This window comes from Corvus moneduloides, chromosome 9 (genome assembly GCF_009650955.1).
Source record: "Corvus moneduloides isolate bCorMon1 chromosome 9, bCorMon1.pri, whole genome shotgun sequence".
Classification (NCBI taxonomy): Eukaryota; Metazoa; Chordata; class Aves; order Passeriformes; family Corvidae; genus Corvus; species Corvus moneduloides.
This window is the reverse complement of record NC_045484.1, coordinates 14,986,831-15,007,963: the sequence shown is the minus strand read 5'-3', so window position 1 is coordinate 15,007,963 and position 21,133 is coordinate 14,986,831. Positions and strand designations below refer to the sequence as shown.

The 21,133-nt window shown below is 39.7% G+C and overlaps 1 protein-coding gene across 1 annotated transcript in view; it reads right to left on the bottom strand.

Annotated features, from left to right (window-relative positions):
- Positions 1-1,328: 1,328 nt before the first annotated feature.
- Positions 1,329-21,133, bottom strand: part of ALG14 (ALG14 UDP-N-acetylglucosaminyltransferase subunit) — a 20,874-nt gene continuing 1,069 nt past the window's right edge. Inside the window, exons 2-4 of the mRNA XM_032118413.1 lie at positions 19,287-19,438; positions 14,590-14,712; positions 1,329-1,710 (exon numbers count right to left, since the gene is read on the bottom strand). Coding sequence (XP_031974304.1) covers positions 1,480-1,710; positions 14,590-14,712; positions 19,287-19,438 — 506 coding nt within the window. The 3' untranslated portion in view covers positions 1,329-1,479. The remainder of the gene's footprint in view (positions 1,711-14,589; positions 14,713-19,286; positions 19,439-21,133) is intronic.

Sequence of the window (21,133 nt, the reverse complement as noted above, 5' to 3'; positions counted from 1 at the left end):
ATGTGACCACATCAAGGGCCTCTGCTTATGCTGAGGATTATTAAGCCTGTTGGACAGGTTATAACAGCTGGCTTCCCCACAGGCCCACACAGGGCCTTGCAATATCGTGACGGTAGTTTTCTGCACAATGTTTTCTGATGATTTAGAATGATTTTCTGCATAAAGCAGCCTATTCCTCTGGACTCTTGTTTCCTAACAGCAGGAACCATTGTTTCTGCTGAGCTAAATTCCATCCCCATTCCCTACCAGAATAGCTGCTGCAATGTTTTGACATCTGACGCTGAGGAAAAGGCTTCCGAGAGTCTCCTCCAGCGGCAGCGTGAGGAGCTGCTCTTGGCTTCACCAGAGTCAGGCTGTGCACTCTCGAGGGCGTTTCTACTCCTCTTTGAGCTTTTTTGTTTATGTTTCTGTAGCCAGCCACATAGCTCTGTGTGTGTACAGATGACAGATGTGTTTATATTGCTTTATAGGTGGGATAGTTGTAGAATTACATTTTGCCAGATGAATGTGAAATGCTGGAGTATGCTTTCACACACTTACTGCCAACAAAATACCTTTTAAAAGTTGTTCCAATGTACAGGATACCATTTTTCATGGCAAAGTCTTAAGTGTATATTGTACTGTTGAAAGTAAGGTCCTTGAAATGAGAAAACAGGATATACTGAAAGTCAAATTCACTGTATCAGAAAAAGAGGGAAACTCTGTTCCTTCCCTTATTACTGATTCTTTTTCTCTATTTTAGAGCTTGAACCAGTTCAATTTCCCCAGCTGACAGTTTTGCTCTGATGTAGATTTGGTATGGCTTTTTGTACATAAGCTTTGAAGAAACTACCTCTTAAATTGGTAAGTATTGTGCCTGTAGCATGACACTTGCCACTCTTTTATTTATCTTAAGAAGTGAGCAACAATTTTCAAAAGGTGCACAACAGATCATAAGGACAGCTTTGACAAGACCAGAGGAAAAATAATACCAGTTAAATGCTCTGCGGGTTTTGGAAGACTACAAAGTACAAACTGTCATGAAGCCAACTTAATATAACTGTTTCCTTTATACTCGAAGGATTCACAAGGGACTTCACTGCTAGCATAAAGGAAATAAAGCCTGTTGTGCTAGAAAAGACTTTGTTGCTTACAATTTTTTAAATGACACAAAGTTTCCTTACAGGAAATGCTACATTCATACAAATTCCCATATTTATTTGTAGACAAAAATTACCATTCATATAGCAGGAAAACTAGATGAAAACAGAGGCAGCATAGACTTAGAGCCACTATGGGTTATTGGTGAACACACCTACATGATAGCAATAAATACAACTACACAAAAATTTTACTGAAATGTAGAGAAATCTTTATTGTCTCATTTTTCAGTACCAGCCTAATTTTGTAACAGGAATTCTTGAAAATAAATTACTACAGGAATGTGAGTGAGGAGCTTACAGAGTCTATTTTAGGTAAAGCTTAGCTTTTCTTCTGTTGTTACACTATTCTACCAAGATACACTGACTTGGGATATTTTTTCTTTAGATCAGGCCACTGAACAATGAAATAATCTGAAAAGTAGTAAAGAATCTTTCCAGACAGGGATAAAGTTTCCACACGGCAGATGCTCTCTACATACACAATGATTGTTCTCTTTATTCGTAGAAGGCCAAGAAGAAAAGCAGATAAACAGACAGGAACACATGTTCCTGGTCCATTGCACAATATCTGAAAGAAATGAAACACATTACAAAAGTAAATAATGAGTATTTTCATAAAGTAAAAAATTAGAAGTGTGTATATTCATTTAAAATTACACAAAAAATATATTTCAAAAACAGCAATGGCAGGTGAATTTGAAAAAATGGGGGGGGGCAAACAAAAGATATTATTTCAAAGTAGCTGTCAAAAATACCATATTTCTTTACATGTCATGAAGGAGGAAAAGAGCTCTGAGATGGCATGGTTATTTCTATGAAGGAAAAGTTTACAGTTCCTTGACTCATGGTTATATAACCAAAACAGCTTCCACTCTCAGTCACAGCTTTGTGTTGTATCAGTATCAGTCATGAAATCTGTGCACATAATAAAGCCAAAGAAATTGAATTAGGATTAAACCTGGGATCCACTTATAAACCTCTTAAACCTTGGCTTAAGTCAGCAAAACACTTCAGAGTTGATCAAAAATGGGCTGATGTATTAGGACCTTCACAAGAATCTATTAGCTGGTAGGTGTGACTGGGTTTTATTTTTTATTTTTAATAAACAGTAGGAGACAGTTACAAGCATACAGGAGGAAGGTGTTTTGGCAAAAACATGTCATGTCCTTGGAGCAGAGGATCTCAAATTCATGTATAAATGTTAACAACAAAACAATGTACTCTTTTAATTTTAGACATTGTTCAACTGAAAAACAGACTGCTTAAAAGTAAAAGGTTTAAACCAGGGTATATTAGGCACTCCACTTGGTATCAAAATTAATTTCAGGCAAGAAATTTCTCACTAAACTTAAATACTACCATGTAATCAGTACTTTTCTGCACAGCTGGGGTTACATGGCAATAAAGAGTTCTTTTATAAAAGCATGGCTCTATACCCCTTTTTTTTTTTTTGTTCCAAGTTCACCAGCTTGTAAAAGATACACTGGTGAGGGAAAAAATCTGAGTTTCTGCTTCAGGGCTATAACAATCAGTTCAGAACATTTCCTTTCCTGCTTCATGGCAAGATCCCACTGATAAAGGGGAAGCCTCACTTAAAAGCAACAGCTTTGGAGCTACAGAGTTCCAAATTCTCTCACCCATGCTTTGCCTTGATCATAGCCCCAGAAATCAGGCTTGGGGATGTGATAATTGCAATGCTGTGTTTTCTTACCACAATCAACAGACTGTAATACTGTTTCTAAAAATGTTCTGATTTTATTGTTGATCTTAATTGAACTATTTATTAATGCACAACTTTGTTGATGTTTTCTCAAAGTCCCTTACAAGTAACATGCTGCATGCAGTTTTAATCTTGAAAGTTTAGGGTATCAACTTCACAGATACTTGAATTTGGAACTTGCAATGGTGTACTTATTTTGTATTATTTTTGTATTCTATAGCTCAGAAGCTGAACGCATCAACTTTGCATACCTGAATTTTGAAATCAGAGCAATATACTGTGGTTTCAAACCTCCTGCTGAACCTGAGTTCAAGCACATCCACACTGGGACTTTAAATCCTACTTTACAATCTACTGAGAATGAAGATCTGTTTTTTATATGTTTGGCTTGGTGAGTAAGGACATAAAACAACCACACATGCTGCCTTTTTGCATTTCAAAGAAACTTTTCCATATCTGTGAACTAAATGATGCATTTTGTCTTATTTTCTGGAAAGTTTAATTAATTTGCAGGAATGTTGACTGCAATACTGGTACACGACTACACGACATGTAACTTAAGGCATGTTTAGGTATGTCTATTTGTAATAACATTTGTTACTGTAGTGAAAATAAAGGCATAGGAAACAATGTGTTCTCCTGTGTCTGCAGGCAAAACCCACCAGCATCCCTGCAGAAGTTGGGCTGTTCCAGACAAGTGCATAAGAAGCACCTAAAGCCCCAATAAATTATTTACTACTTACTATTTTTGTGAGTTGAATGTACAGTATAACTACTGATCTCCTATTCAAAATCCAGCTTTAAGTGAACAGACAAAAATGTGCACCACTGCTGAACAGGAACCCCTTTGCTTTAGTAGAGCTACCTGGAGTACACATACTGTCTTATCTTCACTGCTCCCTGAGCCCTTTCTCTTCTATTGCCACCTGTTCTATTGCCATTTCTGTTCTATTGCCATCCTCTCTCCTGTCCTTTCCTCACTGCCATTGTTTTCCATCAATCTGTCTGCACTCTACCCAATCCTCCGAGATGTCTCCCACCCATCCTCTTCCCTAGTTTTCTTTGTGATCACTGGTGTTCATCTCTCTTTGCAACCCTCTTCTCAGGCACCCTTCCAGCTGTCTTCCTTCTTAAATGGCTCTGCATTCTTTTAGTCTCCATCTACTATGAAAGCTCAAGCAGTGGTCCTTTACTTTCCACTGTCTGACACAAAAAACACCAGTTGTGGATATGATTTAGATCAAGTAGCCATCCTAACATTCTACTGAGCCCAGAAGTTGAGAATTGTATAACAGGTTTTATAAAAAGCTGAATTTTTACAATCATGGTCTCCCTCAAGCCATACACTTCATCGTACTTCTCCCCTTTATTAAGCCTGGCCAGCAGCTCCAGTCCTTTCAGTATTTGGTATCCTTGTGTCTAGATGCACACACAGAGGTAATTGCCACAACGAATTCCAAACTAAGTGTACTCACAAAACATCATGTAATGAAATAACACTAAATGGGTCTATTTGTGAACCTCTATGTAGCTCTAAACGCCACACTGAGCTGCTGTTACTACTTTGCTGAGGTACAAAACAGGCAACAATCAAAATTAAAATCATAATAAAATACCTCTCCTATATTCAGGTTTTGATATGATGTACTCAGTTTATAGCTTCTACTGACTGTTTATCATTTGTAAGCTGCTTCTCAGATGCCCTTTGATCCATGGAAAAGCACTTGCATGCAGGAAAAAGGACCAGGAAAATTATAGACTTGGCATCTTTAAAAAAAACCATGATCTGATCATAACTCATGTCTTCTGCTCTTTCCCCTTTCACACATATGAATTCAAACAAGACAAAGCAGATGTGGCTCTATAGGATTTCTGTATGCAAAATCCTCATAATACTCTGACTATAGGTGTTCCTATCCCAAAATGCTTAGATTCAGGAACTGGCCCCTGAAAGAGACTGTTATAAACCTGCTGAAGCCCACAAACAAATAGATCACTATCTGAACTGGGGCCTGTGATCTGTAAATCAGAACTGAAGATTAACCTTCAGTTAATCTTCAGTGCGTGTCTGCAGACATGTCCTACCTAGAACTGGTGCAGTTGCAATTGCAGCGGCAATTCCCCTCCAAAAATCTGGTCTGACCAGTCCTACTTACTCCCTCTCACACTGCCAGCAGGAAGAGAGACCAGTGGTCCTTCTGCTTGGAGTCCAACATCATACACTCTTCAAGGAATACAGGGGAAACTTCTGAGAAAACAAATATGTATGTTATAAAGAAGAGGAATCATTTGGGAATGTGCAAACTAGAAATGCTGCTGTTCAGCTCCTGCCAGCACACAAACCAGAAAGGATGATGGAAAGGAACTGAATCATCTACAGCCTTCCTTAAAGATGAGAAGATGAGCACTCCTACTAGTGAATTTCAAAACACTATTCAAAAGTAAATTTTGGAGAATGATTGATGTCTTACACCTCAAAAAGACCAAGGCTTTTGCTTTTCCCCACCAGCAGAATACCAGTATCTCCTACTGAACCCCATGGCAATCATCAGTATGCTGTGGGAAGAGGCAGGAATCTATTGGACCAGAGGGGACCAGGGCCTCTACAAGGTCAAACAGCTATTGAGGGTGTTTCCCTCAAATACCTATTTACAATTATCTACTTCCCTCAGTATCTACTTACTTTAGCTACAAGGCTGCCTGTAGAATATATATCTCTGAAAATCTCTGAGTTCAGCCTTCCTTAATGAGGCAGCAGAAAGGGGGAAAGAGGCGGCAAAGACAATTTCTGTGTCACTTTTGTGACCTCTTGAGCTGCAATTGTCCAAGGTCTTTCCGGGTCACTGGGGGTTCCAACTTTGTTGCCAAGAAGCTGTAAGGGATTGTCCCAGAAGCCAGTGCTCCAGGTCTCTCTACACCATTTATATGCACCTCTAATGCAAAGAAATGCCCAGCTCACTGTTAAATTGGCTCACTGGCTGCCTGGGCTCGCAGTCAGGTCTATAACCTAAGTCCTACATACTAAAATTCACTTCCAATTCAATCAAACCAAACTTTAAACAGGACAATAAACTAATCAAGCTGTATATTACTGGAAGTTTAGAAGTAAAGGATCAGAATACAACATTTACCTTCAGCAACTCTATAAATCTAATTTCCTATTAATCACTTCTATATAAAAATGGAATAGTTCTTGCCTTTGTGTTTCAGATATTTTCCACAGCTGTTGAAAGAAAATAAGCTAAGCCAGCAGTCTGGGAACTGCTGGGAACACTGGCACATGGCACCACTGCTGATAAAAGCTACTTTAGAGTTGGTGAATGCAGCACTGTAGCAGAGTGACATTTACCAGTGAAAACACTGAAAGCAGAGCTTGCAGCTTCACTGGGATTAAATGTCACTGGTTACACCAAAAATGCTTTGCAGTTCTTCTTGTTAGTACATAAACATACAATTGCTGTGTATCTTTTAAAGAACAAGTGTTTAAGTACTACTTATGTTCTCAAATTATAACAATCAAAAGGAGCACAACATAAGTCCCCCTAAACTTAGTAGAAAGTGGAAAACTAATTTGTGTTTTGCTTTGCATAGGAAACTGGCAACACCTGCTGTTCTCCTTAATGTCTTCTGCAGAGATTGGCCTTTTGTCACCTGGTCAAGAGCAGAAAAATTGCCCTGCTCCCTGGGGCTGGGGCTGGTGGGAGTGTGGCAATGCTGTTTGCTGCTGAGATGTGCATGTGTGAACTGAAGACTGTGCTGCTTACCAGGCATGGAGTGACCTCCTGGAGGACCTTTAGGACACTGCTTGGACCTCCTTCATTCTGGCGTTGTTCCCTACTCCACAGCGCTGAACAACTGGAGATAGGACTAAGGGAATAGGAGGTGGTGCTGATAGACAACTACTAAGAGAGGCAAAGGCAAGTGGAGTGATACAAAATGGACCAAAGCTGAGTTAACTGAATGATATAGAAATATATATATCTATGCAAGTCCTACTTTTTAAACTGCTATGCAATATACCTACTTTTTAACAATGTAGGAGAAAAACCCCATTAGGTATTTCTATGTTATAGGAATAATGAATGTTTTCATTTGTGTGGTTTTTGTTTTAATGGGGGAGGTGGTTGTTTCTGTGGCACAAGAAGAGAATCTGCAATGAATTGATTTGTATTCTGCTGTGTAAATTACAGCATCTCATGAGCTCACCAGCACTTGCTTGGTTTTAATACTATATTACTGTCTAAAAAACTTCACACTCAAATACTTAAGCATGTTGAGAGGGAGTGTTGTTATTGAAGCTTTTGCTAGTCCTGCTCTTTAGTATGTCTGAAAATTCAAGTTTTGAACCTTAAGAAAAATTAACTTAGAACTGTTAATACTTTTTACGGTTTAAAAAAAGCAGGAACCTTTTTCAACAGTTCCTTATTATTGCTAATGATGGGGAGAAAGAAGAATTTCAGGTTCTGTTTCAACAATAGAAAGGTTGTTAAATACCTACTGGTTTATTCTTTCTGAAGAGTGAAGATCTTATCCAGTTCACTTTCCTCCACAACCTGCATATAAAACCAGCTAAAACTTCACACCCTATTTGCTGTTTGAACTTACCTGCAGAATGCAAGGTAGGACAAAAAAATGCCAAAAAACTAGCTGTGTAGTCTGATGTAAATCAGGCAATTAAGGTAGAACTGAATTATACCTGACTACACTTTTATCTTCTACTGTCTAAATCACTTGAATCATCAGGGGTGCAAGAAGGAAGTTACAGTGTCCTACAGCAACAGCTTGTGTTCGGGCTGGTCAGCAGCTGAGCTTGTAGCACTGCCATGAAAACCTTTCTTCTTCACCTCTGGATCTCACTGGTACAGTAGCTCTTGCTATTGTACAATACACCCAGTAAATGAGGTGCTCTTCAAAACAAGCAGAGATATGTGTGGTCCTACAGGCAGATTACCTAACCAGGATAAATAAGATTAGTGAATGCCAGAGTGGGGAAGTGGAAGAGCAAGGACTTAAATCAGTACACTACACAGCTGGAGTTCTATTTGTTTCTGAGTATTACTTTCATCATAGAATGAAATAGATTGGGAAGCATCATCTTTTATGCAGCTCTCACTTTCTAAAGGTTTGGGGAGAGAGAGAAAGGAAAATCCTACCTAGTGGATTTTTCTATAGGAGAAAAGGAGAGCTTCTGCAAAAGCACTAGGAACTAGATGTAAGGATTTAATCATAACAGCATTAGGCATTGTCACTTCTGCCTTCTAGGCCTGACCCAGAGTTACCAACCCATTGTCCTCAGGGGCAAGAGACAAGGGAAGAGGCTCAGCTGATGTGATTTGCATCAGCATCCACATACAAAGTAGTGAGGGAAGCTCCCGGATTCCAGCAGAGCACAGGAGCTTAGCTGTGCATGTGGCTATTTGACACTGTAAAGACTTAAAACAGCTCAGGTCTGCTTGTGGGTATGCCCAAGGGCTTTACTGATGAAAATAAAAGATATGACTGGGGTCATTAAGAGTGTCAGAAGTTAGGCAATGGCTTAGTGAGGAAGGTTTGAGAATCTTCATTTGGATGTCTAAAGAAACATGCAAGCTTTAATTTTTTCTAAGGAGTCTAACCTTAGGCACCTTACCTAACTGCCCCTGTATGCCAGGTGACAGGTCTGTCATTGGGATTAAAAGGTCTTTGGAGTGGTAGTTTCCATCAGCATACTTCCCAGCCTAGCTGCCAAACGTAAAATGAGAAACACAGAATGTTCAATTAAAAATAATAATAAATGACAGCTGTGAGACTGGTACTAAGGCTCAAGTCTGTGAAAATGTTAGTGTTGGTTATCAAAACATTACAAGAAAACCCAGGCTGTCAGTGGGACCAACAAAACAACTACTGAGTCTTTTGAGAAACCGTGGGAGATGGGTAGAAGGTTGGTTAAGAAAGAACAAGATTACCAAAGCAGATACAGGGTGGAGAATAAACTAACTCCCTGCCTATGTTACTATGGAGTGGGTATGTGGTTTATTGCTGCTGACAAATTAGTAGGAAGTAGAGGAAATTTGACTTAGTGTAGATGAAAAAGTTGGTCATAAAAGAATTCAGTAAAAGGCCTTTGCCAAGTAAATTAAATGGTAGCTACTAAACTACATCTCTAGCTACAACACTAGGTACTATCTGGCTTTCAGCAACATCACCTTGGCTGAATCTGAACCTGACTACATCATCTTGGTCACCATGAGAAATACCATCCACCCTTTTAGAGCCTCTTTACAAATAATTTTTACATACTGCTTATTCTAGTAGCCTGCTTCTACTTGAAAGGAGAAATTAAATCCAAGGACTTTCAAATATACTCATGTATGTTACTAATAGCAGCCTAAAATGAGCCTTTTATTGCAAAGCTCAGTGTGTCTTTCATTAATCGGGCATTCGTTTAACTTCAATTTGAAAGCAGTATTTTAGGTTAACTACACATGACATTTAAACGTACATAAAACATCTCCGAGCTACTGCCTAATCACTGAAGCTGGTATAGCAGGAATGTGCACCAAATACCTGCCTGAAATACCTTCTAAGTAAGTGTAAAACCTAGGGGTGTTGGCAGTCTGTATCTGCATACCAGTGGTTAGATTTAGCAAGACTGTTATGCTTTATAACACATGTGGAAGTGTGACCAGGGTGTTCATTAGGTTCATAATGAGCCTGATAGCTGATGAGTTAAGACTCTTTTAGGTCTAAAAATGCCTCCTTAAATCTAAGCTAAGATCTCAGTTCATCTTTACTGCTACTTCTGTCCTCCCTCTGAAAAGGAGTGTCTATAGACACGTCTAATGAGCAGTCACAGAAAGGGCAGAAAGGGCAGAGCTACAATTCGGCTTTGAACCAGCTGATTGGAATAGCTTTAGATGTTTATCTGTGCTCAGCACAGGGTAATTCTGCATTGTGGCTGCAGGGTAGCTGTACACAAGGTAGGAGGGGTGAATAAGACTCATTTTCATCAGCACTGAGAAGTTAAACACAAATTTCGATGCTTTCACTTTGGTTTCTTTTTAGGTGAAACAATTTGTATCACTGGAGGTCTTAATCCAGTGTTCTTACTCTTGCTTATTTTGAATGTTTTGATCCTAGAAGCACAAGAGTAGATCAGACATACTGTCAATCTGGTCGAAAAGAATTATAAACACTGGGGAAAGCTTCAGCATACAAAAGAATGCAGCAGTTAGTCCTAATATTGCATTATACAAAGTTCACTTGTTAAAAAATGAATAGAGAAAAAAACGCCACCACCCAGATTTTGTAGCTTTCCACAAAGTTCCAATTAGAACCGTGATATAAGGGACAATAACTTACTATTTGTCACAGTAATTTGTGAGAGTGTTATGAACTTAAGATATTTTGGGCAGGGCACAAAGAATGGAAAATCTTAGCTCAATGAAATAATGATCTCCTTTCATTTAGCTTACTGTGTGAACACTTCTGTAACCAGAAGCCGCCTCAGTCAGTTTAACCAGTCAGGGGACCAGGCATGTGTGATGTGCAGTCATAAAAGAATAGGTAGATTGCTACAAGCATGGTGAGCTGTGCAGCTTTCAGGCTTCTAGAAAGAAGTTTAAAAAGGAGAGACTCATTCAACTGACAGCTGGTGAGGAGGGAGCAACAGCAGAGCACGTACTTGCTGTGCAAAAGTAAACTTACTACAGACTTCCCACAGGAAGGAGGCCCTAATGTGGGAGGACCATCTTCTTAGCCTGATTTAACCCAGGTTTTTCCAAGTAGCAGTCATCTGAAAATATCTACTTATTTCAGGCTCTGTACTGCCCTGAGGCAGTAGGAACTGTTGAGAAGTGTCCCCAGAAAAGGAAAAAAAGTGTGGTCCTAAGGGTCCAGAATGTGCAATCTACTATGGAACTTTATGCAGCATTTCTGCACAATTCTAGGTGAAATTTAATTATATTAAAGGATAGCAAATCACTGACCCAGTTACATAACCCATCTGTGGCTTGGATACATCTATGGCTATGGATAGAATATTTTGCAGCTTCTGCTGTGTGGCAGGTGCACATCCTTTGTTTTCAGTTTGGCTTTCAGGTATGCCAGAATGACCAGGATAATCATGACCCAGACAAAAGGCTAGATCACCTGAAAACCTAGCTTCAGGGTTGGCAAACTAGCCCAAGGACAATGGTTCAGTAAGCAGCAAGAGAAGAGAAGGCCAGCTTCCTTTGAACTTTATCTACTGACTGACCTCAAGCATATTATAGGAAAGATGTAACTTTAGTTTTGTCCTTCTTGTATATCAAACAATCTGTGTAAGATGCAGTAATTTTCTTTATCTTTGGAAAAAATATCTGTGCAGCTTGTCTAATTTTTCTGTAAATACGAAGGATTTGCATCCTTTCCTAGATAACAGATCTTATAACATCTTGTTCTGGTTTTATGTTTCTTCTTAGCCTTTCTCTCAACGAAGACAATAAAAGTCTCTTTTCTCTGACCAGCTGCCTGTTTTCATGGTAGGAATTTGCAATCTTTGAGACTGCATGTTAAGTCTGGCTGCAGCTGACAAATGCTTTTAAAAGCTTTTCTGGGGGAAGGTAGGTGTAGGCAATGTGTGCTGGCACAAGCCTTTCCTTCCCTGGAATTTTAGGTCTCTGTATAGGAAGCCTATCTAAGGCAGATAGATGATGTAAAAACTGCCCACCACACATTCACCTGCAAAACACTCTGACACATTATTTCTGTAATTCTTGGCTACAGAAGCCAAGTCATGTCAGATGACTTCTGACATCTTAATTGTTACTTGGCTTAATGTCTCTAAAGGGACTTAACTTTGCAGAGCGCAGATGCTTGTAACTCAGAAATGGGCCTCCTGAAGATGATCTCAAGCTGAACAACTAAGCTAACTTTTATATTTCTAAAACTCTCTGGAGGCCCACTTCAATTGTGGGTCAAGTCCTGCAAGAAAGCAAAGATCTCCAGGAAGTCGTTCTGTTCTTTCTGAACTTACTGTCTTGAAGAAAGGTTAGATGGAACTGATTTCTCATGGAAAGTAAACCAAGAAGCTTTGCCAGATCAGTGTGAGATACAAAAGTGCTCATCAAGTAAAGCATACATCAAGTAACTCCTGTGCAGCTGGGTTTGCTGTTTCCCTTTTGCAGCTATTTGCACTCCACAGATAGGCTTAGGTTGGCATAACTAGCATATCTGTTCCAAATCTTGCCTTTGTGCACCTAATGGTTTTGGGCTCCCTTTGCAGTACTTCTCTTTTCCTGCATTTCTTGACAACTGCAACATTTCTGTGTTTCTCTAGATTTTGGGTACCTAGAGAAGACTTCAGTCATTCCTTTATAAACATATTTCTGACAAGCCTGAAATCACAGGTAAGGATTTGGGCATCACTCATACATACAAATGACTAAGAAGCAACTCAAAGTTGTCTTTCACTCCTGCAGTTAAATAAAACCAGTGTCTAGACTGAAAATGTACAGCACCCTCTGTAAGCTCTGCTGTTTAAAAATACAAAGCTCTCAGCATGATGTAATATGGTGCTTGTTTCTAAACTCGGTTGTTGATTTCCATGCCAAAAGTTATAGATGAGTCCTGTGAATGCCAGCATTTGTCCCAGCCTTTCTAGTTCTTTACATTACTAAGCATTGCATTTTGCCAAGAGTAGAGTGAGTTTCAATTCACTGCAAACATTTTTGTTGAAAGGCAATTAAATACTACCAGTTGCTTCACATACCATACAGTCTTTTCACTGGCAATGTGAGGCATTTTAATCCCTGAATCAGTCTCCTCAAATAAGCGTTTTAAAATCTTTGCAGCTCTCTGAGTTATTATATTTTACAGAACTCTTAAACTAAGATATGCACACAAGTAGTAGTATGTAAGCAGCTTTCAACTGGTACACGATTTGCCACAATGCCAGAGATGCTTCTGCCAGCTGCTATTGTGGTTGATAATTGCACCTGACAAAAAGTAGTTGGGGTTGCCTTCCCCTGCAGCTCTTTAACTACGGATGAAGACTCTTTGGATCTCATTTTGAGACAGGGGTTACTTTAAACACTGCAAAGGGCTTAAAGACCTTGCTAAAATGTATCCTTAATTTTACAAGGGCAAGTGTTCTTCAAAAACGTTAGTCTTCTGATAGCTTGTCACAGTTCACAACTCCAACACCATTTCTAATAATTCTATGTGTAAATCTCACTGTCACTTTAAATTCCTTTGGTAAACAGAGAAAATGTAGAATTAGATTAGTAACTTCCTGCTTCCTATAATAAGCTACACAGTGATATTTTTCCAGTCAATTTCTTTTGTAATAAGTAAAAAAATAAATATACATTAACCTAACACAATGGTGTAGCAAAGTGATTATTATGTTACTCACATTCTTCTGTTTGCTCATGTAAACAAACTTGACTATCACCTCTGCCCCAATCAAAATCACTGCAGAAAGAATATGCCACCTTCTCCCATCTCCCAATTTTATCTCCAGTTTTCGAAATAGGCTTGAAAAACAGTAACTGCAGAAAAAGCTACTTTTGTTGTTCTGCACACTAAACTGCTTTGAAAAGTCCAGCAAGCAAGCAGCTTTTGATCTGACAGGAACTGACCAGTACTACTGAAGCAAATGAGATCAAATTACTCACAGCAGCCTCTCTAAACATTCAAAATATCACAAACATTAAAAAGCCTCTTTAGAATTAGTTACACAGTTCACAGAGGGATTTTTAAGAAGTCTCTTTACAAGTATCCTCTGTGCATGTATGGATGCGACTACTAAACTATGAAAAATACCTTGTAACTGCACTAGTTTTTACATGCTTCATTAAAATATTTTAAAACTCATAAAATATGAATTTGAAGTTCTGCTAACATAATGCTTTTTAAAAAGCCTTCAAGTTTAGATTACTAACTCCCTAAGATGACACCAACTCTAGCGAGAAGCCAGCTGTAACCAAATTTTTTCTTACAGAATTTTAAGACTTAAATCTAGGAGACCAGTGCACTACCTTTTATGTTAACACAAAACTTTATGGATTGAATATCTCCATTGTAGTTCTACCATCTGACAATCCTGAATGCTTCTGCCTTGTTTAAATGTGTGGAATATTTTAAAATAAATGTAATTAGCATGAGAGTGCAGTTTTCTGAACAGCTTGAAAAAGCTACTAAAGTGCTGAGGAGTTGCTACTTCAGCAGTGATGCTTTTTGTCATTAGATGAGATAATTAATGTCAGTCAGCCAAAGACTAAATAAATATGCATTGTAGCTCAAAAGTCCATGTAAGCACAAGAACTGAATCTGTATATATTTGTGCTGGTCTGAACCTGTCTGTGCCAGACTGGTCATACCATTTTAGAAGCAAGTCCAGCCAACAGGATAACCAGGCTTTCAGGCATAGTTTGTGCTGCTGCAATCCTGAAGAGATATTATCAGGAAGGAGCAATCTTGTTTTTGCTAGCTCTACCAGCATAACAAGGGAGTGACTCTCTGATGTTACTTGCAAACTTCGAGAGGGAAAACTGGTATTTGCTATTCTAATTCATCAGCAGTGCAACCTGTTCTTTCTTGATGTATTGCTGCACTATTTAATTTAACATTAAAAATAGTTTTCCTGTGAATTGCAAATCTAAGCATACGTATGAGATGCAGTCTGCAATGTGTTTGTTGATATTCCAAGTGTTTTTATGATGGGGATTAGCAAGTTCTCAATAAATTACAATTTTCTTTACCTACCAAATCTGGTTTCCGTTTGTAGGTCAGAGGAAGAGAGTAAAGTATGGAGTATAGTGTTGTTACCACAGAGGAGATCCAAGACTGTCTAACCTCACGGCTTCTGGGAATGCGATCAAGGGTGAACTGGAAAAGAGCACGAGGAGAGGAGCTGTTACTTTTCTGAGAATGCTGTGGCTCCTTCTTTCTAAATCTGTCTGTAGCAACCTTTTCTTAAATTTTTTTTTTACTCTAGTTTGGAGACGTTTGTGTATAAAAAGCATACAGTAAAGTATAAAAAGTACAGAGAAATACCAGAACTGTGTAGCTATTGTTTAGTCCCGTCTCAGGTTACTCCAAGCCACTGGCAAGTCCCCGCAGTTGTGCCGGGAGTGTTGGGCGAGTGCGGCACCTCGTGGGCACCAGCGGCGCTCGGAGCCGCACTGCGGCCTCCGGCCCCTGAAACTCCCGGGGGGCTGCGCTGCGGGAAATGCAGCGGCTTTTCCCAGCCGATGTCCGCGGAGTGCTATTAAAAACGGAAAAGCAACTCTCACCATCCTTTAAAGGAGTACTCAGTGAGTATTCAAAAGATATGCATGATGCATGTTCAAAACGCAAAATATTTGCCTAAAGAAACAGGAAAGAACATCTTATCATTAAATAAAAAAGAGGTAAAGCAGTAACTTTCTTTGTTCTTTTCCTAAGTGAAGACGATTCACTGTGTGTAAAAAGTACCAAATTAATAAAGCAAGGATGTTGTCTTTTTGTCTTGAAACTCTGGGAGCAGGGAGCAGTTGTTGGGCTGCCTGCCCTCCTCGCAGGTGGCTTTACCTCGATGCAGAGGAGCTGCCCCTAGGAATTACTGCTATGTCAGAAGGCACTCCTCCTGACAGACACTGCTGACAGATTAAATGAGACAACTGTAGTGGCTGCAGTGCAGTGTTCAGTGATGCTGACATGTGGACAGTAGTTGTTATCTCAGTTCACATGGGACACCAGATCACTACTACTCAGGAAGAACTTACATTGGGTGTGAGAAACTCTAAATACTGAAAATTGCCCAGTTACTTCAAATGCACATTGCTAATTGTCAGAGCTTAGTCCTGGTGATTTGTGCCCCTGAGAGATGACAAAAGCTGTACAGTAAGTACAAACTGTAAGTACAAATCTGTTTTGAATAGCAATAACTGGGACTTTTTTTTAATATATAAGGTGGAAAGAATCAAAAAACTCCTAACACTTGTAAATGCAGAATGTTAATTTTCTTGACAGAAATGATCCTGTTTCACTGTGATATGTTTCTTTAATAGCTGGAAGGCATTAACAGGTGTTACAAACTGATTTTTTAATGTTTTATTTGTAGGTGTTGAAACTCTGATTGCATTACTCTGACAACAGAATATGGAAAAATAAACATCCCCCCTGCTCCCTATTCAACAGGTTTCTGGTTATCACTGCCTCTGTTTCTTAAAGCTTTGGAAGAGTTCAGGTAATAAAAAGAAATGCTGTAAGTGGAGTTTAGACCCTTGCGTAGTACTCAGCCCTGCAAGAAATATGGGTATGGTAAGGTGGTTTTAGGCAGATCACGGCTCAGTGGAACTATTCAGATGAACCTTCGCTGTAAGAATGGTGTTAAAGAGTATTTGACAAAAAAACTGTACATTATTTTCTCCATCATTAAAAAACCCAAATAATTTCAGCAAAACTTGGCAGGAACTCCAAACAGTATCAAAGTAGAAATTTACTCGTAGAATTCAAGTAAAAATCAGGCCGATTTTATCTATACTTTGCAAAAAACATGCTGAAAACTTTGCACATCAGTGTTTATGTCATGTTAGGACTTCAATCCACACATCAAACAACTCCTAAATAATAAGAAGAAAAAACAAAACGGGGGGGGGGGGGGTTGTTGTTGTTTGTTTGTTTAAAAGCCACTGCCAGATGCTTCTGTAATCCCAGACTCTCACCTCATGAAGTCCTGTCAATGCTCCAGACAAAGGTACATCCTGTCTATTTTGCTGGAATACTGCATAATATGTCTGATACCAGAAAAAGATTTCTCCTCTATCTATTATGGTGTCATATTGTTGCATTTTTTTTCTTTACATCTTTGTAAGTGATGAATTTTTTTTTTCTTTGAAAACAAATGTTCCAAACTGGCAAGTCCATAATGTAATTTCAAAACCAGTGATGTAGTCCTTTACCTAGTAAATATTGTTGTTTTGCAAGGATGCAAGGAAAAGCTGGTGGGAAACTGCAACTGCTGTGAATTATTATAATATGCTTAGCTGAATATACTGCAAAGAAACTGGGTTTACTTAATTCTTTTTTATGCTGAGAAAAAATATTTCTTAGCATAGTACCTCTCATGAAACATAAAATGGAAAAGAACATATGGTCAGAAGAGGTTTATGTAAAGGTTAGTTAATCTGGTTGCTCATCTCAGACATGAGCAATGGGGGTATAGGAATTCGTGTTCTTCAGTCAACAAATCTAAGTTGTCTCTCTGCTGCTAGAGGATGTTGACAGCAGCTAAAACAGGTTCTGTAGGAGCACAGAAGGTTCCCTGAGTAACAGCTCTGGGGGCATCCATGTGGAATAGCTGTGGTTAAAGGTGGGGGGCAACAAAAAGGTCAGTGATAGCAGAACCAGAGACTTTTCATAGGAGGCATTTTTGATTTCTTTTTCAAGAGACTGAGTGGGTCAAGGTGCAGCATTTTTCTTCTTGTAAGCAAGATGCCCATTCTGGCTTTCTTTCCTTCTCCCTGAATAGCTGTTAGAATGGAGCTAGACCACAGATGAAAAAGAAAAATACTTGGGGAGGTGTGTGTGTTTAATTTTCTCCTACATCACTGATTTTCTGTTACATCATCATTGTAATTTGTCTTCCATCTGGTCCTTAGTTCTGAAAAATTTTACTTCCTTAACAAGATGAGGAAGAGAATGACCATATGTTGAAGCATTCAGACTTCTCCCTTTCATTTATGCAAAGCTGTAAGAAGCTAAGACATAATTTTTAAATGTTTGGTGATCTCCGGTGTCCCCAATAACAAAACACACACGGTGTATGAGTGTGTGAAAGCACACTCTGAAAGCTAGCAAATATATGTTACAGGCATGTGATCTTTACTTTCCAAAATTTATCTTTCATTTTCACTCTAAAAAGTTTTTCTCAGTAGAAAGAGAATGGTCAAAGGATCATCAGCATCTGTTATCCAGACATCAAACCCACATGCAGCCAAAAGCGTTCCTCTGGCTTTCAACGCTGAGGGGAAATATAACTACAGGATCTGTTAGTAGTTGGAGGGTTTATAAAAGGGAAGCTGCTTAGCAAAAACAAGTGAACTATGAAAACCACATAACCTTTTAATATTGAAAATATGTATCTTCAAGAAATCAAATAATTTAGGGTTGGAAATTTTTCAGGTAAGCAAACATGACTGCGTGAATGGCTATTTACCCCGCAAGATTTCTCTGAACAGGAAATACCTCTGGTCACTTTATTAAGCATCCATCCTCGGTGCACAATGAGAGGTGAAAGCTGGGGTGAACAAACTTAAAAATGTCATTCCTAAGTGAGCCTGTTCTTCACCTTAGCAGCAGTTGCCTTATATTAAAAAGGTTTATTCTGAAAATCATTGGTACTGAGTCCGACAGTCTTTTGTCCCAATAGGGCTGCTGACGACAATGGAAGTGCACCATGTGAAATCAACACCATGTAAATAATTAATTTACTGTGTGTTGTACTATTTGCTCAAAAGAACTTACGATTTCTGTAGTCAGAACATTCATTTCCACTGTACTTATTCCACTAATACTCTCTACTAATCTCACTGGATGTCAGATCCCACTTTAGGTCAGCAGTTACGGTGCTGTCTGTTAATCATACAGCAAACTAGTTGAAAGCAAGCAAACATCTGAGAAAAAGATAAACAAGATATTTTAATGATTTTTTCAGGATTTTTAGGAGTTCAGCATTTGCTCATGTTATCAGTCAGAAAGCTGACATTTAGAGGCCTTGCATCCCTTTTACACATTTAATAATTTATTTTAGAAATACAACCAAGACACAGTCTAGAAACACACAAAGCCAATACAATTTAAATTATGGTTTTCTTAGATAAAATATTTTTATATATAATTTCTTTCAAAAAAAAATACTATGTGTCACTGAGGGAAATGCCAAATTTAAAAAAAATCCCCTCTGCCATATTTTTGCCCCCAGTACTCTTATAGCTACAAGTAACACTTTAATGGCTAGCTGATTTACAAAATTATGAGACTTCTTTTCAGCATGTTTTTCTTGAGCAAGGGAGAGCCTTCCTTGTACAGTCACTTTCACTACAATTACATTCTCTCATCACTTTAAGTGGATTAACATGTTAAACAAGAGGTAAAGGCTATTAAGAGAAAGTAAGGAAGGTGGTAATGCAAACCAGGAGCAAGAATGGCATTTGCTGGTTTTAGGTATATTTACCTTGCATTTTCAGTGTCTCTTTAGTACAGCATTAATTAGTAGTGTTTATTTATTTTATTTCTAGAACCAGTTTGCATAGAATGGCACCCTTAGCTGAGCTTTAGTGCAAGTGATCATCAATACCTAGAAAATCAAACACACTTGTTGATTATATAAATATCCTTCCAAAGAACCACTTCCAAACTGCCTTGAATTAGAATGTCATGTTAAGATTTTTCTTACATGAGTATATTTAACAAGTTACCTGGGAGTTGGAGTATGTTTCAGCTCTTTTTTGTTCAAAAGAACGTATTTTAGCTTCACTCATCTTATCTGAGTCCGCCAAAACATAATGTCTAGGAGAGTATGACTCTGACAAACAGCTAAGTAACCTCAGGATTTCTGTTGTGTGCCCACCTGTTAAACAAAAGCTGCAATTAGTATGTGAAAAATTTCGTAGCTTTCCATTTCTTCAGCTGAATCAGTCACTTTTCATTTTAAAGCATATTGGTACTACTACTACAAGTGAGAGTATCTTCTGAGAGTAAAGGTTTCAGTTAGAGAACGGTAACATGGAAAGAACTCAGCTCCCACTGAAGTGGTATTGATGGATGTTTTCCAGTGAAATGGGATTGAATCAGGGTCACACAGGCATCTGACATTTGTGTTTAATCTCCTGTACACAGTGCAGAACACCGGGCAAAGAGTGACACTGTAATCTGTACTCAAAGGCCACCCCATGGTGCGATGGTCAAAATGAAGCTGGACGGGATCTGGCTCAGAGCTGCACCTTGGAAGCAGAACTGCCACTGACCCTGCCCTGTGCTGTGACCTGCCAGAGCAGGGGCTGCACTATCCCAGCTCATCACACCGAACCAGCCAGGCAGCAGCACCACCCTGCAGCCACAGCGGTGTCACCCTGCAGCCACAGCGGTGTCACCCTGCAGCCACAGCGGTGCAGCCGCAGCGGTGTCACCCTGCAGCCACAGCGGTGCAGCCGCAGCGGTGCCACCCTGCAGCCACACCAGTGTCACCCTGCAGCCACAGCGGTATCACCCTGCAGCCACAGCAGTGTCACCCTGCAGCCACAGCAGTGTCACCCTGCAGCCACAGCGGTGCAGCCGCAGCGGTGTCACTCTGCAGCCACAGCGGTGCAGCCACAGCGGTGCCACCCTGCAGCCACAGCAGTGTCACCCTGCAGCCACAGCAGTGTCACCCTGCAGCCACAGCGGTGCAGCCACAGCGGTGCCACCCTGCAGCCACACCAGTGTCACCCTGCAGCCGCAGCGGTGTCACTCTGCAGCCACAGCGGTGCAGCCACAGCGGTGCCACCCTGCAGCCACAGCAGTGTCACCCTGCAGCCACAGCAGTGTCACCCTGCAGCCACAGCAGTGCAGCCGCTGGGTGCTGACAGAACAAGCTGTCCTTCTCCAGCTGCTGCTCTGACTGACCACTGCCCTTGAACAGGCCTTCACAACCTTCTACTGCAGGGTCACTCTGTCCCGGAGCTAAACTGGCACTAAACCAGAGAGAAGGGGAGGGAGGGTGTACTTACTGTGCTTTTTGGGAGCTGGGTTAATTTTTTTTTTTTTTTTGGTCATTTGAGTTTCCTGAAAAGCAGTTAGAGATCAGACCAACATGAAACCGCACCCATAAGTGTTTACTGGATGTGTTACTTTTCTGCTGGAAGTTGCAGATCAAAACAGTAAACTAAATGTATTCCTACTACCTCCTGCTGTTCGGTATCTCTAGGCTCCCAAGAGACCTTTGCTGCACAGGTTAAGCACTTGGAGCTGGTGAAGAACTGACAAGCAAGGACAAGCAGCACAAGAACTGACAAGCAATGTTGCAGCATTGCACCAGACTTGGCCACCTTTCTGTACAATTTCATGACGGTATTTTTCAAATTCATTTGGAGATATTTTCTCCGGAGTGGTGTTTGTTAAAGGTTTCACAAATTTTAATGCAATTATCTGAGCACTCACAGAAGAGCAGGAGATTTCTACTTAAAAGTCTCACAGAATAAGCTTGAACATTACATGAATCTTAACTGACATGCATTATTTGACCTGGTAAGCTTATATATAGTGGAAGTATTCTTTTAATACAGAC